The sequence below is a fragment of the Monodon monoceros genome, unplaced genomic scaffold (genome assembly GCF_005190385.1).
Source record: "Monodon monoceros isolate NGI ecotype Baffin Bay Population unplaced genomic scaffold, NGI_Narwhal_1 Super_Scaffold_16, whole genome shotgun sequence".
In the NCBI taxonomy this organism is placed as follows: Eukaryota; Metazoa; Chordata; class Mammalia; order Artiodactyla; family Monodontidae; genus Monodon; species Monodon monoceros.
This window is the reverse complement of record NW_021703772.1, coordinates 102,310,395-102,326,571: the sequence shown is the minus strand read 5'-3', so window position 1 is coordinate 102,326,571 and position 16,177 is coordinate 102,310,395. Positions and strand designations below refer to the sequence as shown.

At 49.1% G+C, this 16,177-nt stretch overlaps 1 protein-coding gene across 9 annotated transcripts in view; it reads left to right on the top strand.

The window, feature by feature from the left end:
• Window positions 1-16,177, top strand: part of CLASP1 (cytoplasmic linker associated protein 1) — a 271,572-nt gene that overhangs the window by 221,884 nt on the left and 33,511 nt on the right. For 8 of the 9 annotated variants that reach the window (XM_029224716.1, XM_029224715.1, XM_029224717.1 and 5 more), the window contains 3 exons: window positions 7,898-8,048; window positions 13,346-13,592; window positions 15,883-16,073. In XM_029224716.1, coding sequence (XP_029080549.1) covers window positions 7,898-8,048; window positions 13,346-13,592; window positions 15,883-16,073 — 589 coding nt within the window. Of the gene's footprint in view, window positions 1-7,897; window positions 8,049-13,345; window positions 15,185-15,882; window positions 16,074-16,177 lie in introns of those variants that run through there. The other variant, XR_003793859.1, reaches the window with a different exon arrangement.

Here is a 16,177-nt window from a genome sequence, read left to right as displayed (position 1 = left end):
AAGTGGATCAGCATTTTCAGACTCCTGTTGGGACCACGTGAACATTGGCCTAACAGAGTCTGGGGCAGTGACTTAGAAAGAGAAGAGAGTTTGCCTTGAGATCTTTGGATAACATTTCCCATCTGGCCAGAGCCCTTAGAAGTCCCTGCACGGCGGCTTTCATGACCCCCTGGCAGGTGTTGGAGTTTCTCATGGCCCCACTCAGAGTGGTGACCCTATAGGCCACAGCTTTTAGGAAGGAGCCAGAGGCTGGACCTGCAGGGGTCATGCATGTGTGTTTGGCTTCAAGAAATGCAGGGCTTTGAGATCACTAACAAGAATCAGGGGGCTGTGTCTTAAGGGTTGCTGACACCACGATCTTAAAATTGGAGGAAAATGTCACAAGTATGCCATATGCCATACCCTTTTAAGAGTGACCTCTTTAGTTGGAAGATAGCAAAATGTAAGTGCCTTCAAATTTAGATTTTTTTAATGCTCAAGACTCTTCCAAACTCCTCCATCCTTACCACTGAAGTTGTCTTCAGTTTCTCAAGTTATCGTATAAATATTTTGGAAAATGTCAAATTTGTGTTTTTCTCTTGGAGAAACGAAATATTTTGTCTACTTAGAGTATCCTAGCATTTATATTGCTTTATGTTTCATCCTCCTAAGGTCCCCTGGTACTGTACGTAGGTAGAACGAAGCATAGCGTTATGTTTCCAGATTTGGTCTGTGTGGTCATGGTTTCAGCAGGCTGGTATAATTAGACGCTTGAGACCAGAAACTAATGGAAACATGTCTGACTTTCCCCAAGTGTGTCTCTGGCTCAGCGCACTTGTTTTTTAAATGTTACCATCTGTATCAAAACAAACGGTTTGTCTTAAGTGACCCCAGTGTTGGCAGTAAAATCATGGAGTCCTCCTCCTCGGTAGGAGAGAATTTTATGGAGAAGTTGTCTTCTCTGTAAATTGTTGCCTTTGTTTAGAAATGGTACTTCTGCAACATTGGGAAATCTTTTCTTCCATAATACACAGTTCATACTTCTTATTTTTTAGTTATTTCATTAATAGGGTGGCACATTCTTTAGGTAATAAACAAAAGGTAAAATTCAAATGAAGTATTTTGTTATAGGTGCTCATGGTCTAAGTCAAAGATTGGTGGGAGCTGCTAGCATAATCCAGCAGAGCTAAGACTTGGCTAGGTATTAAGCTTCATGGATGTCCAGATTATTTAAAAATTCTAATTTAGTTTTCCAGGTCACCATATTCATTCTTAACTAGCCTGGCCTAAATTTTTACTGTTAGGGTTACAGGTGAGTGGAAGAAATGGGGAGATTTATTTTCAATCTTAAAAAGTCCAAGTGTGACCTAAATATTTTCTTATCAAGCAATTCTTCTTTAAGGGATTATTTAGTTGTGTAATTTCCTTCTTTCTTTTTAAACACAATATGCCCTCAGTCAGTGCATAAGTAGCCAGAATGGCCTTAGCCAACTTGAACTCAACAGGAGAAATAATTTTTCTCACAACCACAACTGTCCAGAAGTGGGAAAAGCTGCCCCCATGTCATCATATCACGGGAAATATTCAAATGGGCTACATACGTTCTACCAGGAAATTTATAAAAGGAATGAACTCTTGCACTAAATAGGAGAATGTACTGGGTTACCACATTCTAAGTAGGGATAGACCAATTCTACAGGATATAATCTCAGCTATTTTTCTGAGCGGTGCTCTTGAAACATTTATTTTCTATGACCCGCTATTTTATCTTTCCCATTGGATGTTAGCTTTTTGTCCTTAAGGGGAAGAGTTACTGAGTTGTTTGTTTTTAATCTAACTTTGAGTATCAAAATAAACTAGTTACTTTTTTTTTAGTCCAAAAATTCTACACTCAGATTATGCTGGGAATAAGAAAATACTCTAACATGATGAACACATTTAATTTGATAGTTTAAAAAAAAAAAATCGCTAGTGAGGAATTCATTTTTATCCACCCAGTAACATTAGAGAAGCCGTAGCAAACAAGTTAGACTTTTGTGGAAGTTCCATCCATCAGTCATCATTTCTGTGGGAGAGAGGAGTCCTGCTTATTCCCAGTGAGCAAACAGATGCTCCAAGTCTTCGGGGAGAAGACGAATGGCCTGGAGAGTTCCATCATTAAACACACATTTACATTTCAGCTCATTTCACCGAGTGTGATCGATGCTAATTGAAAAACAGAGTTGCAAGGGGCTTCAGCAATTACGTGCAGTCCGTTCCCTTTAAGATAGAAAAAGCACGTGGCCGTCCTCACTCTGGTCTGCTGTGCATTCCTGACAAACATGCCGTGGAGCGCTCAGCAGATAACCTCTGGTAACCCAACAATAAAAGGCAATTTTAGGTGGATTTTACACTCATCCCGTCAGACGATCAAGCGTGTGCACGGACTCAAGATGGGGATCAAGCTGGAGACCCCCTCCCACAGGGAGGTGCTGGCGCATCCTCTTGGTCCTCCCCCTACTGGCAGGGCCCCAGTTGAGGGGGTCTCCCGTGTCCTCTTGTGCCGCTGACTCAGTGTGTGGCCTAGAGGAGACCTTTGGCCCTTCTGTGCCACAGTGACTGCTCCCCTCCACACCTTGTATTCCTTATAAAATGGGGCCTTCACTGTCCTCAGGTGAAGACCAGCTCTGGACCACTGCTCTCAGACCCGCCATGAGTGCCGGGGCAGGCGTGCTGCTCCGTAGGGACCCTGGTCCTGTGGACCCCTTGGCCTCGTATCCCATTTGCGGTTAGCTCAGTTCACGCCCGTCCCGTGTCTCTGGGTCTGTTGAACTGCAGCAGTTGTTAGAACTCTGGCAGGGCCTTTGCACACCCAGGTCACTTAGGGACACCTGCCAGGTGAGGAGAGCCTGTGTTCTCAGGCGCACTTTAGTCCTCATGTCAGGTCACGTGAGCATTCCCCCCTCTCGGAGCCAGCCTGTGGGCCATGGCCCGCCCCCCCAGTGGTGCTGTTGTTTTCACAGAAGGAAATACCCATCTGAGGGTCGTCCCGGTGGGGGGACGCTTTGTCCCCTGCCTGAGAGATCTGGCCGGGTGGCACCTTCCCTGAGGCTTCCTGCTCTCGTCCCTTCGGTCCCATTTGAATTAAGGCCCATGAATCCTTCTTTGGTTCTTTCTGAAATAACCGATTGCATTATCTGCAAGTACATCTGTGTTTTTTGCATGTAAGTGCTTGTAATTTCCTTTACACACACACAGTCCTGTAGTTGGAATCTCATGTGATTTAAAAACATAAATGCAGGACTCAGAATTGGTTTTTGTCCCCGAATGGTGCAGCATGACTCTGGGTAGAGCTTTGTCAGGGAGAGGGGCTCTAGGACAGAGAGTATAGTGCCGCCCTTGCCTGTCTTGTCTCTTTCTCTGACTCTCGTCTTCTGATCACCGCAGTCGGTTGTGGGGTTGCAGTGCCGATGGGTGGTCGAAGCAGCCAGCTCCCTTTCCTCAGCCTAGCTCCATCCCCACCGCTCCCTCCCACAAGACTCTCAGGCGCCCTTACTCTCCCAGGTAACGAGCTACCTGTTCCACTTCTCTGAGGTGTCACAATATTATTGCACTTCCAACGTCGCCTCAGGTCTCTGGGGAAGCCTCTCCGCCGCCTCCGGCTGAGACCAGCGGGGCTAGAGCCTTGGTGAGAAGTGTGAGCCAGGGGCGTGGCCTCGGCCAGACCTCTCGAGGACGCTCCTACGGTGCCCCCAGGAGAGGGGACCATTGCATCAACTGGCCACATCCACCGACATCTGTGGTTGCAGCGCTCGGCCCCTGGAAGGGGCTCAGGCAATGCGTGCCGTCAGGGCTGCGACCGGGCGCGGTGTCCCCAGCCTTCTGCTTGACCGCACAGGGCTGCTTCCTCCCAAACCTGAGGTCCTCAGTCCTGCTGTCAGTGGTGTGGGCCAGTGTCCTTCCTGATGTCCCGTCCTGATGTCCCACATGTGCTGATAGTCTGAGGACTCAGATCCAGAAAGGCAGCCCCGAGAGGTGCCCTCCCCGTGACATCCCATAAAGGGGGCCCAGCACCGGGCGGGAGAGCCGTGGGGTCCCCACAGGCTTCTGGCCGAATGCGACAGTGCTTTACAAAGGAGACTCCATGGGCTCCTACGGATTCGTGTTTGAGGGTCTCTTAGGTGCTTTTTATAAAGGTCCAAAGATCAGAGGATCCCTTCCCTGGAGCCCTATGATTACATGAGCAGAGGACGGAGCAGTCCAGCTGCCTCTGTGCTGTGTGAGATGAGTTTGCACCCTCTGTGGCAGGACAAGGGTAAAGACAAAACAAAATAAAGAAGTCTTACTTTTGAATGCCTCAGAGATAGCTTTTGCACAGAAGATTTACATTCTTACTTTATGTCCTCGACACAGCGAGACTGTATGTAGTAAACAAGTCAGCTAAGTGTTTTAACAGCATCTTCCTTTGGAAACTCTCCCAGTTCTGAAAGTAGCTTCTAAAACGTGCAGAGACTCCTGTGGTGACTGTCCAGATGCGCAGGTTGGGGCACGGGCGCGTCGACAGTGAGACGGCTGCGTCCTCAGTGTTAATAAAGCGTGCCACTGCATTTGTCTTAAAGGTTAGTCATGCCTCAACGTATCAGACCGGTTGATTGACCGTCTCCCAGTACACTGACCTGTGTGCCTTACTGGGCACCAAGCTTCACCCCCAGCCAGTCTTCCCATCCGGCCACTGAGACCACCCTCCAGAGGACATCTGTTCCCAGAATCACCTTTTACACGTGTGTACAATGCTACAGCTAACACTTCACAAACAACTATAACTTCTGTTAACTGTCAGAGGGAGAGAGAGTGGACCCAGAGACCTTTACACTTAGAGAACCTATCGGTTACATAAAACTAAGAGGAAATCTGTATCTTTTCTCTTCGCCAAAACCCTGTTGATTTCATGAGAAGGAACAATTATCCTCATTCCATACCTAGTATCTTTTCCCTACAAAATGACGAAGAAGAAGCTCTCAGAAGGCACACTTCCTGTCTCCGGCTTTTCTTTCCTTGGTGACCTGACCTCACGCATCTCCCCGCCTCCGCTGTGCAGCCTTTCTGCAGGGTGAGGCCAGAGCCTTCTTCTGCCCCGGTATTGGGTGCCCTGGCCTGACCTCAGGTCAGTGAGTATTGACCGATTGAGCAACTCTTCCTAATCTAAAGAACCCTATGGAAACCTTTCTGGAGTCTAATCACAGTGTTTACAGACTCCTAGGACCTGGCCTTTAACCTAAGGGATTATACCTCCGAGCTAAAACAAGACAGAATGTGAGGGCAGGTGGCAGATTGGGGTTCACCCAACCAGGTCTCTTCTAAGCAGAGCTGCTGCCTCCCCCTTGCTGTTCCCTTGTGGGTATTGCTTGTCGGGACCACATCACCTGTGATTCCCTGATGACGGCATCCACGAGAGTGTCCTTTTTCCCTATGAAATAAGGGCTCACAGGTATTGACTGGAAAAAACGCAAACGCCAGAACGTGAAATGGCAAGGAAAGCGACACTGTCTGCTTCCCTTTAGAGGAAAATAATGCTCTGTCTCACCTGGAGCTCACAGTTTCCACTTCATACCAAGGAGATGCTTCAAAGCTCAAGCTAGTGAGTCTAAAAGAAGTGTCCCCAATAGATTGTGCCTGGCCGTGCACACGTTCTCCTAAATTGGAAGTCTGAGTTGGTTTATTAATTGAACGTAAGAAGGAGGAACATTAAGTGGCAGAATCCTTTATTTTCCTATTTTAAAGAGAGGCTGCTATCATGCTAAAGTTATGTGAACCGAAATGAGGTATTTTAAGAAAGTTCAGGGTAGGAATAATGGGATGAACTACATGAAACCTAACATCTTCTGAAGCGACATGGAGAATAATATTGTGACATCCCTTAAAAGCTGAACGTCCCCCAGACTTCCTCCTGTCCATCCCTCCATCCTTCCTGTTTTGTTTCGGTTTTTTCCCTTTTGCATGGGCTATGTTACTCTTTTTGGTTGTTGTGATTAATAGTATTTTCAGGCATCTTTTTACATCTCGTATACATATTTTTTGTTTAAGTCATATTCAGCCTTTATTTATGAAAAACGGTGTACTGGCCAGATGTATAAATGCCTTTGCTCACCCATAAGCTGGTGCTGTGCTGTTCTAGAAGGGGCCGGGGAGGGGAACGGTCAGGGGGCCCCAGTGCTCCCCAGTCACGCTTTCTTCATGCCAAAGGGGTATTATTGCCTCTTAGACAGATAACGTTATGAACTTAGAAGGGGTTGAAATCTTGAATTCTGTTCAGGTTTTTTGATTCTGCTTCCTGCCAGTGTATACACGGAGTCTTAGCTGTAAACGTGTTGAAGCTCACAATTCTTTTTGTTTGATGGCCAGAGCCAGTCTTTGAGTTGGCGTGTGTTTTTGTGAGCTCTCCAAGTGCAGTTGGGGTGTCTGTGTTCTTTCATTCATCAGAAGAGAAGAATGGGTTCTACCTGGGCCAGGTTTGCAACAGGAGAGTGAATTCATCTCGCCGGGTGAATGAATTCAGATCTTGTACTCTCGCAGGACCCATCCGGCCTTAGAAAACACTCGGGTCATTACAGCCTCCAGCCAGTAGCGGTCTGGCTACTCCAAGTGAGCGCTGTTCAAATCTTGTCTTGTTCATCTGCCCAAACCTTAAAAAAAAAAAAAAAAAAAAAAAAGTGTGTGTGTTGAGGGAGAGGTTGGTAAACATTTTTTGTTTTTAAGTTACAGGGAAGTTTCCTCTCAACAGAATGCACAGGACTGGCTGGGTTGCCCTTAGCCGGGGTTCCCACCAGTGGGTGACTGGTTTCAGTTATTTCTCTTTGGAAGAAGAGAAAGATCGGTCTTCTTTAGTCCTTAATAATGCATGTTGTTGAATGCTTACTTATATACAGCCAAGGATTCTTTTAGTGTCCTTGGTAGTTCTCAGTATAGCTCAGGACTGTCTGGACATGAAATTAGACCAACTCATCCGATTTTTTCTTGAATACTTTCTTGGGGCAAGTGACGGTTTATTCTTTTTGAGGGAAGGTAATGGTTGTTGTTCTTAGGATCTTCTGTCTGTTTCAGTGTACTTTTCAAACATGTAAAGGTCACTTGTTGATACACTGCGTTACACCAGAAGGCTGTTGAGGATTTTTGCTTTACTTTGTGTTTTGCTATGCTAAATGTCTGAAAGGACAACAGTTGACGTCACTTTTCTGTAAGGGACAAATATTTCTTGCTTTCTGGAGTGCTTTTAGATATTCATCTGGAAGTGTGACTCATCTTTATAAGATCTGCTTTCACTGTAAAACTCCCACTATCCGTGTCTAGAAGAATTTGGTTATTCAAGCAAATTCCTGGATTAGATGGCGTGAGAGGCTTTCAGGAGTCCGTTGGTGGATCTGACTTTGAGGCATTTTCTACTCTGGGGTTTTATTTCATAGGTTTCTGATACTGGTGAGCATAACCCAGCTTTCTGAGGTCATGCACTTTGCTCCTTTAAAATTGGTGTGTAATAACTAGCTTTCTTTTCATTTATTTGTACATTTGAGACCAGTAACAACCAAACTGCTTTTTTCCATCTTCAAGATACGAAAGTTATTTTTCCACGTCCATTAACCTCGTGCATCGTCACCAGTTGTCCCTCTTTGAGTTCCTGCATTCTCGTGGTTCTTGTTGTTTCCCACTGGCTCTTATTGAGTGCTGATGTCATGTGTTTGGGACCAGATCTGACAAGGAAGCTGTATGATTCAATTGTCCAGTGGTGGTACTCTTAACAAAAGATGTCTTCCTTATCATTCCAAATCACCTAAAGAAACTATAATTACGTCTTACTCCGTAAATGATTAGAAGTCATTTTTACCCATACCTCAATTTTATGCATGTGCCTTAATTTAAGAAATGAAATATTTTTGCTCTTTAGCCTGCTGGACTATGATACCGAGAACCTGAACTCTGAAGAAATCTATAGTTCTTTGCGTGGAGTGACAGAAGCCATCGAAAAGTTTAGTTTTCGAAGCCAGGAGGATCTGAATGAGCCCATTAAAAGAGACGGCAGGAAGGACTGTGATGTCGTGAGTACCCGCAGGCTAACAGGGCCATTCATCAGTGAGGGGGCGGTCACCACCCAGGCCGGTAGAGAGCTGTGTGTCCCTTAAGGGATAGTCCTGAACGCTGACCGCGGGGATTACTGAACTCCAACATTATTTTTATCTCGTAGTTAGAATGGTATGATTTTAAGAGGCCCAAGGCAACTTTACGAAATTGCAGCAGCCCTCAGCTATCTTGGTGAAGAATGTTAAATGCCCTTTCTCTCAGCTGGCTTTCATTTATCCTGGACACGTTTTTGTTCCTCTGATATGATAAAAACAGTGAGCCTGCGCCCGACGCCAGCGTGGCTCTCCGGGAGCTGCAGCCTCCTGCAGAGGGGCAGAGTGGCGCAGGACAGATCTGCAGAGGAGACGATGTCACCCTCTGAGCACGGAGGCCACGAGGTCACGAGGCACTTGTCGGGTCAAGTAGGAGGTTGTCGTCTGAGAGGGGCCTGTGGGAAGGCAGAGGGATGGGAGTGGGCACGGGGGCAGGGAGAAGGTGGGCGTGCCCTGGTGTTGGGGAGGCCCTGGGAAGAGAAGGGCGTTCACACCAGGGGGTGCACAGCCATCGTCCAGACTACTCTGGGGTCCCTGAAGAATCTGAAGGATTTTTAACCAGGGAAGAGCCATGGTCCCACGCACGTCTAAGGAGGGTCGCTGTCACTCTGCCATGGGGAGTGACCCTGGAGGGAGCTGGGTCGGGTAGTGCGTGAGCAGAAGTGGGAGAGCCGGAGAGTCCGGCAGGGACTGTCGAGGAAGTGCTGCTGCACCGCAGTGAGGCGATGTCACGGGGAGAAGAGGCAATGTGGAGCCCTGTGGAGCGCAGTGAGACATCCAGGCAGACGCAGCCACAGGCCTTCGGGTGCGCAGCCTGGAGTTGAGGCTGGCGATTTGGGCTGCAGGTGGAGGTTTGAGGGACACTGACTAGATGCTTGATGGTAACTAAAGAAAAGTAAGTGAAATCAGCCAAGTGGAGGAGGGTAAGGGCCGAATCCTCAGGAGCATCACCACTGAGGGAAAGACAGAAGAAGGGGGCTCAAGAAGGAGAGCTGAGGAGAATGTGGCGTCCTGGAATTTGAGGGGGGCTTTCGGGAAGGATGTTCCAGCCAAAGGGGTCTCGAGTCAGACGTGGACTGAAAGGGCTCCACTGGATCTTTTTTTTACGGTCTGCATTAAATAGTCTATTTTAATCTAGAATATTTAAACCACACAGTTACTCACCGGTGTTTGGATGTAGGGCCAAGACCTTTTCTTTGAGATTGGGCCCCCGTCTGGACTTCTGTCTTCTTTTTCTTAAATAGCTTTTAGACCTAATCACAGTCTGCAGTTTCCAGGGTTAGTTTCTCCGGGAGTCCATTGAGTGTTGTGAGCAGAGCTGAGAGCAGAGCTGGGAGTGGACACGAGGTCACAGTGGGCCGAGGGCCAACTCGAGCACAGGCTGGAGCGAGGAGGGGCCGACGGTGGGTGTGCAGTGGGAGAGACCTGGCCCGTGTGGAGAGAAAGGTGTTGGCTCTGCAGCGGGGGCAGTGGACGATTCACGGACACGGGTCCTTGAGGACGTGGGGAGGTGGCGAGACGGGGGCCCTGGGGGAGCGGGTTGGCCTTAGCCAGGAAGGAAGGGAGCGGGCCTGTGGAAGCGGGACTTGGAGGGTGTCCACACTGGCAGCTCTGCTGTCCATGGGCAGCGCTTGTGCTGAGGAGACGGGAAAGGCTTCTGAAGTGCATGCGAGGAACTTGGGGTCGGGTGGGGTTCTGATCAGGGAAACAGAAGTCCTGCCAGGAACAGCAGAGGCCCCAGGAGAAGCTGGATGACAGAGGTATAGAGCCAGCATGTAAAGAAAAGAAGGAAGAAAAAACATCTTTAGAGAGAGCCACCATTAACACTTGGGTGTGCATCTTTCTATTCCCTTAGGTGTACCTGTACATGTCTGTATGTGTAGGGGTGTATGGAGCGTGTTCTTTAAGGTAAAGGTGACTTCATAGGGTGCCTCCTGTTTGGTGTCATCTTTCATGTGCCTTCTTGTGGCTGGATGATAGTTCAGCGTAAGGATATGTGCCACAGTCATGTCCTCGGTGCCCTATTTGGGAACGTTTAAGTTGTTTCCAGCTTCTCAAAGTATGAAAAAACACCGTGCCGGATGTTGAAAGGAGTGGGGGGAAGGTGGAGAGAGCAGGCCCGTACCAGGATGGGGAAGCGGGGAGCTGGGAGGGGCTGCGGGGCTGGCAGGGGGTGGCAGACGGGGCGCTGACGGGTCTCGGCTCAGAGGGGCGGGGAGAGGAAAAGGAAGAGTTGAGGAAGTCCAAAGTCAGCATCTTCGCCACTGGTCACCAAATGTTAGCTAAGAAGCCGCTATAAAAGTGCAGTAAGTGTGGAAGAGTCAGGCACCCGCATCTCTCTGCTCAAGCTTGACCAGCGGGCCCAGTCTGGTCAGACAGAGTCCGTCAGGGCGCAGGTCACATCCAGGGGGAGGGTGGGTCACACAGGCAGAGACAGACACAAACGCGTGCACGTCCAGCCTTCCGGGCAGTTACAGAAATCCCACAGGCAGATTCTGAGGTTCCATTTCTTTGTCTCAAGTAGAAATTAGAGCACTTGATGCCAGAAGGGACATCAGCAACGAGTGTAGTACTGATGGCTTGGAAAATTGATGCGGCTCTTTTGGAGCTTAGTGAAAAGTCGTATTCAGCAAAAGCGATTTTAAGTTTCATATCCTTTATCTAAAAATCTAACTTCTGGCAATCTGCGCCAAGTAACTAACTTGACAAAAGGGAAGAAAGACGTTATTTACACAAAGTAGCTTATTTCAGCATTATTTATAACAGCAAGAAACAAAAACATTAAGGAAAACACAGAAGGGGAATCAGGCAGTAAATCTTATTAAAACACAAGAAATAGTGGTGTGATTAAACATTATGGCTGCAAAATTTTTATTTACGTGGGACATGCTGATCCTTTGAGGAAAGCAAAATATATGCTGTTCTGTGCACTGTGACTCCCACTCTGTAAAATCTGCATGCAGACTAAGACTGGGGTAATACAATATACCGAGTTGAGAAGGCACGATTTTGTTGTTAAAAGTGATTAGTATTAGGAGTTCAGTTTTCTATTTTTCAATAAATTATTTTATTTTATTTATTTTTGGCTGCATTGGGTTTTTGCTGCTGCGCGCGGGCTTTCTCTAGTTGCGGCGAGCGGGGGCTCCTCCTGGTTGCGGTGCACGGGCTTCTTCTCACTGCGGTGGCTTCTCTTGTTGCGGAGCACAGGCTCTAGGCACAAGGGCTTCAGTAGTTGTGGCGCACGGGCCCTAGAGCGCAGGCTCAGTAGTTGTGGCACGTGGGCTCGGTAGCTGTGGCTCATGGGCTCCAGAGCGCAGGCTCAGTAGTTGTGGCGCACGGGCTTAGTTGCTCCGTGGCATGTGGGGTCTTCCTGGACCAGGGCTCCAACCCACGTCCCCTGCATTGGCAGGCGGATTCTTAACCACTGCGCCACCAGGGAAGCCCTAGCTTTCTTTTTTGAATGTCTGAAGTTTTTAAACCCTTTCTCCTTTTATAAATAATCTTTTTATTATATTAATCATACATGTTTTACTTTTAGAAGAGAGTTACATAGAGAAAAAAATTAAAATCATCCATGAATCATCTTATACCGAGAGAAAACCCCTGTTAAGTCTCATTTTGTTCATGTCTGTACACATATTATATATTCTTTTATATCCTAACAGTTATATTAGGACAAAATCTTCTGGGTGGGATGTGTAAGAACCAAACGCATCCCAGCAGTTCCACTAGGTGTATATCCAAAGAAAATGAAAGAAGGGACTTGAACAGATATTTGTGTACCAGTGTTCAGAGTGGTGTCAGGCACAGTAGCCCAAAGGTAGAAGCAGCCCAAGTGTCCATCAACAAATAAATGGATAAACAAAACGTAGTATGCACATGCAATAGAATATTATTCAGCCATAAAAAGGAATGTAATACTGACACATGTTACAACATGAATGGACCTTGAAAACATTATGCTAAGTGAAATAAGCCAGACACAGAAAGACAAACACTGTGTGATTCCACTTATATGATGTCCCTAGAGCAGCCAAATTCATAGAGACAGAAAGTAGAACAGAGGTTTCCAGGGCTGGAAGGGGCAGGGAGGCACAGAGTTTCAGTTGGGGAAGATGAAAAAGTTTTGCCCAAAGTATAACGTAGTGGTAATGGTTACACCACATTGTGAACGTAATGTCACTGGATTATACGCGTATGAATTACATGATTGAATTTTTAACATACATATATAAAACTACAATAAAAACCGCACAAAGGCATAAGCGTGGGTGACAGCGGTGCACCTTGTCAGCAGCACAAGGAAAAAGTGCCACAGGGCTCACCAGGGTGGTCTGGCTGCCTGGAATTGGTTCCCCCACTGTCCTGTAGTCACGCGTCTGAGATGAGGGAAGTGACCGTTTTGCTCTGTCCCCTGCAGTCAGCCACACTTGCTCTGTTCCCTGCAAAGGGAGCCAGACAGGCCAGTGTGCGCAGAAGAAAGGGCCTCAGGGAGAGAAGGGGGTCAGAAACACGACACAAGGGCCAGGGGCCCAGAGGTTTAATTAGTTGAAGACAAAACTCAGTGCATATCAGGAAAGACATTTTCAGACAATATTGAAGACCTGTTCTTTGACCAGTGTAAAGACCAGTTCTGAGAGTCAGAAATCCCCAAAGGAAAAGCCATCTGCCTGGGGGATGTCATGTTCTCCATAGTGAGACGTTTCACCACTTGAGGGGAATATAGCAGGGGACTCGTGGGTGGTGGGACCACTGTAGGTCTCGAGAGGGTCATTGGGGGAGCATTTGTCCATGGCGTTGTGTCAGGGTGTCAGTGAGAAAACCCGTCCTGTCGGTGGTGAAGGAAGTTGGCTGGGGTGTTGTGGGCACCTGAGGTTCCTGGGGGACTGGGGGTGCCAGGTGTGCAGACTGCCTTCTCAAGGGCTCCTCAGAATTTCATGTCACTAATCTGTCAAAAATGAGTCAAATTAGTCAGCAAATGCAAAGTAAAACAGACATTCCTTGTAAACTAATGAATGAATAGATGAGAATATCAGCGTGTTCTGTCCCCTCTGAGGTAGCTTATGAGCTAGGTATTTACAAATGGAGGCACTAACAACCGTCCTTTTGTCAGTGGCCAGACTTCAAGTGAGAAATCTCTGGCTCTCCTAATAATTCTTAAGATTTAAAGGAAGAGTTTGAGACAAGCACTGAAAAGGAACTAACAGTGTGCTGTGCCCCAGGTGTCCCGCGATGGTGGCATCACCTCCCCCGCCACCGAGGGCCGGGGCGGCAGCGATGCAGTGGAAGGAGGCCGGACGGCTCTGGACAACAAGACCTCCCTCCTCAACACCCAGCCCCCGCGTGCCTTCCCGGGGCCACGGGCGCGGGACTACAGCCCCTACCCCTACTCGGACACCATCAGCACCTACGACAAGACGGCCCTGAAGGAGGCCGTGTTCGACGATGACATGGAGCAGCTGCGAGACGGTCTGTCTCTCCTGGTGCCACTCCCATCCCCCCACCCCCCAACCAGGGCAGCTCCGGGCACGCGAGGGTGGACTGGGGGCCTGCTCTGCTCAGTCGTCTGTGTGCCTGGGTGTGGGGGCACACAGAGGATCCGTGGGGACGGCCTTGTGAGGAACCACGACCCGGGCGGCGGTGAGAGCGGGGCGTGGGCAATGGGGCGCCCGGGTGCAGCCTCTGGTGTGCGCTTTCCCGTCCCGCTCTGTGGCCGGGAGGCCCGGAGCTCTGTTGGGTGGCTTCCCTCTGCTGTCTCAGCAGCATTTGAGCCAGGTCTCCCGAGCTGCTTGTGTCACCTTCGGTCCTGTAGGTGGGGAGGGGATCTAACCTGCCCTGGGCACCTGCGTGGCGTGTGCTGGCTGCTGAGACAGGGATCATTCCCATCATACGGGTTAGGAAACTGAGGTCCAGAAAGGTGAAGTTACTGCCCCAAGTATAATAACACACTTGATATGGAGCAGAACTGGTCTGGGTTTTTTTCTGACACTTGTGTTAAGACCAGTGTCCATTACTGAGTAACAAGTGAGTGAGTACTTATTGCTATGAAGTATTTTTATCTGGAAGTTATTTTTTTCTCTTTTCACCTCACTGGCTTGTTCATGTGTTTTGGTTTATTTCAACTTAATAATTAATTTAAAAAATCTTATATATGTATACTTTGTTTCCAAGCCTGCTATTTTATGTTGCTTTCAATTTTGAATGAAGAATTATATTAGGACCTTAAATCAGAATTCTAAGCAGTTAACATTCAGTGAAGGCCTACTGTGTGTCACAAAGGTTGTGGCTTGCCAGGGCTGGCTGTGCAGGGAAACGAGACACAGCCCCCGGCCCCAGAGTGCAAGGCCCGTCAGGGGAAACAGGCTCATTGTGGTGGCAGGCGTAGAGGCGAGGGCCATTTTAGCAGTGGCTGCTGGATCCAGGGGAACATGAAAGGAAGAAAACTGCGCTCTCGGTGGGTCAGGCAGTGATGGGACCCTGAGACAGAAGGGAAGGCCTTCCACGGTCTGAAAGCACAAGTAGCTTCAGGGGCTTGAGAGCGTGACCCCTTGGCTGTTGATTGCTACTTGCCAGTGGGGAGCAGGTCGGTCTGTACCCAGCCGTCCGTCTGCTGGGCAGGAGGCTGGTGGTGGAGGGTTGACTTGGACTTGCGCTGCCTAGGAGTTGTGGACTGTTGCCTTTCTTTGCTCATAGAGCTGGCACAGCGTTTAACTTACCCAGTTGTTGGTCTTCTTTAAGGCAGACTGGAGATTGGGATGTTGGCTGTAATTTATCCACTAACCATATGCTAAAAGGCGTAAAGGAAAAGGTAGGATGGCAGGGGCGGAGATGAGAGGGTTCTTGAAGACGTCAACTTTCTCATTCTTAGAAGCTAAAGAAATATGTGAGTACAAGTTTAGGTTCCTAATGATTTGTCTTTGTTTTTTCGTCCTTTCTACTTAAAGTGAATATTCAGAGTTGAGATCTCTTAAAACAGGGGTCCCCACCCCCTCGGCCGTGGACCGGTACCAGTCCGTGGCCTGTTAGGAACCGGGCTACACAGCAGGACACGTGAGCGACAGGTGAGCGAGCGAAGCTTCATCTGCTTCCCATCGCTCACGTCACCGCCTGGACCATCCCCCACCCCCAGCCCCGGTCTGGGGAAAAATTGTCTTCCGCAAAACCGCTCCCCGGTGCCAAAAAGGTTGGGGACCGCTGTCTTAAAAGAACATGGAAAGAGAAGGGATATGCCCCTCTGCCATATAAACCACACCCAAGTCCCCGCAAGCAGTTACGCTACGTGATTTTGGCAGGCCTGGCCGTCTGTGAATGGACAGTCCGTGGGTAGCCTAGACACCGCGATCCGTGTTTGTTTACACTCTGGACGCTCAAGAAGGGAATGGGGATGAGTGGGTCAGACACGGTGGTGGAGGGCCTGGAGGAAACTGTGCCCATTGGGTCTGAGAGTAGTGAGGGTGTTCCTGGCAGGGCCTGGCTGAGGATGGTTGCAGGGAGCAGAGTTGGGAAGAAGACGATGCAGGAGGGGCTTGGGGGGGGGGTTCCTCCTCTTTGTCTGAAATAGGAGGGAGAGAGGCCGGTCAGCTCGGGAAGGGTGCTGTGTGTTGGTCCCGGAGCACTAGACACCTGTACTCACCCGTTTTCACAGTTAACCTGGCGAGGTGACCTGCTGGGGGTGTGACGTGAGGCCAGTGCCCAGCGCGGCCCACCTCCTGGAGTCAGGAGGGCGGGGGTGCTGAGCATCTGTCTTGTGCCCCCCAAGTGCCCATTGACCACTCGGACCTGGTGGCGGACCTCCTGAAAGAGCTGTCCAACCACAACGAGCGGGTGGAGGAGCGCAAGGGCGCCCTGCTGGAGCTGCTCAAGATCGCGCGCGAGGACAGCCTGGGTGTCTGGGAGGAGCACTTCAAGACTGTCCTGCTACTGCTGCTGGAGACGCTGGGGGACAAGGACGTGAGCGACCCCCCTCCCCCCTCCCCCCTCTCTCCCTCCCTTTCCCTCCCCTCTCTCCCCCTCCCCCTCCCTTGCCCCTCCCCCTCTCTCCCCTCCCCTCCCCC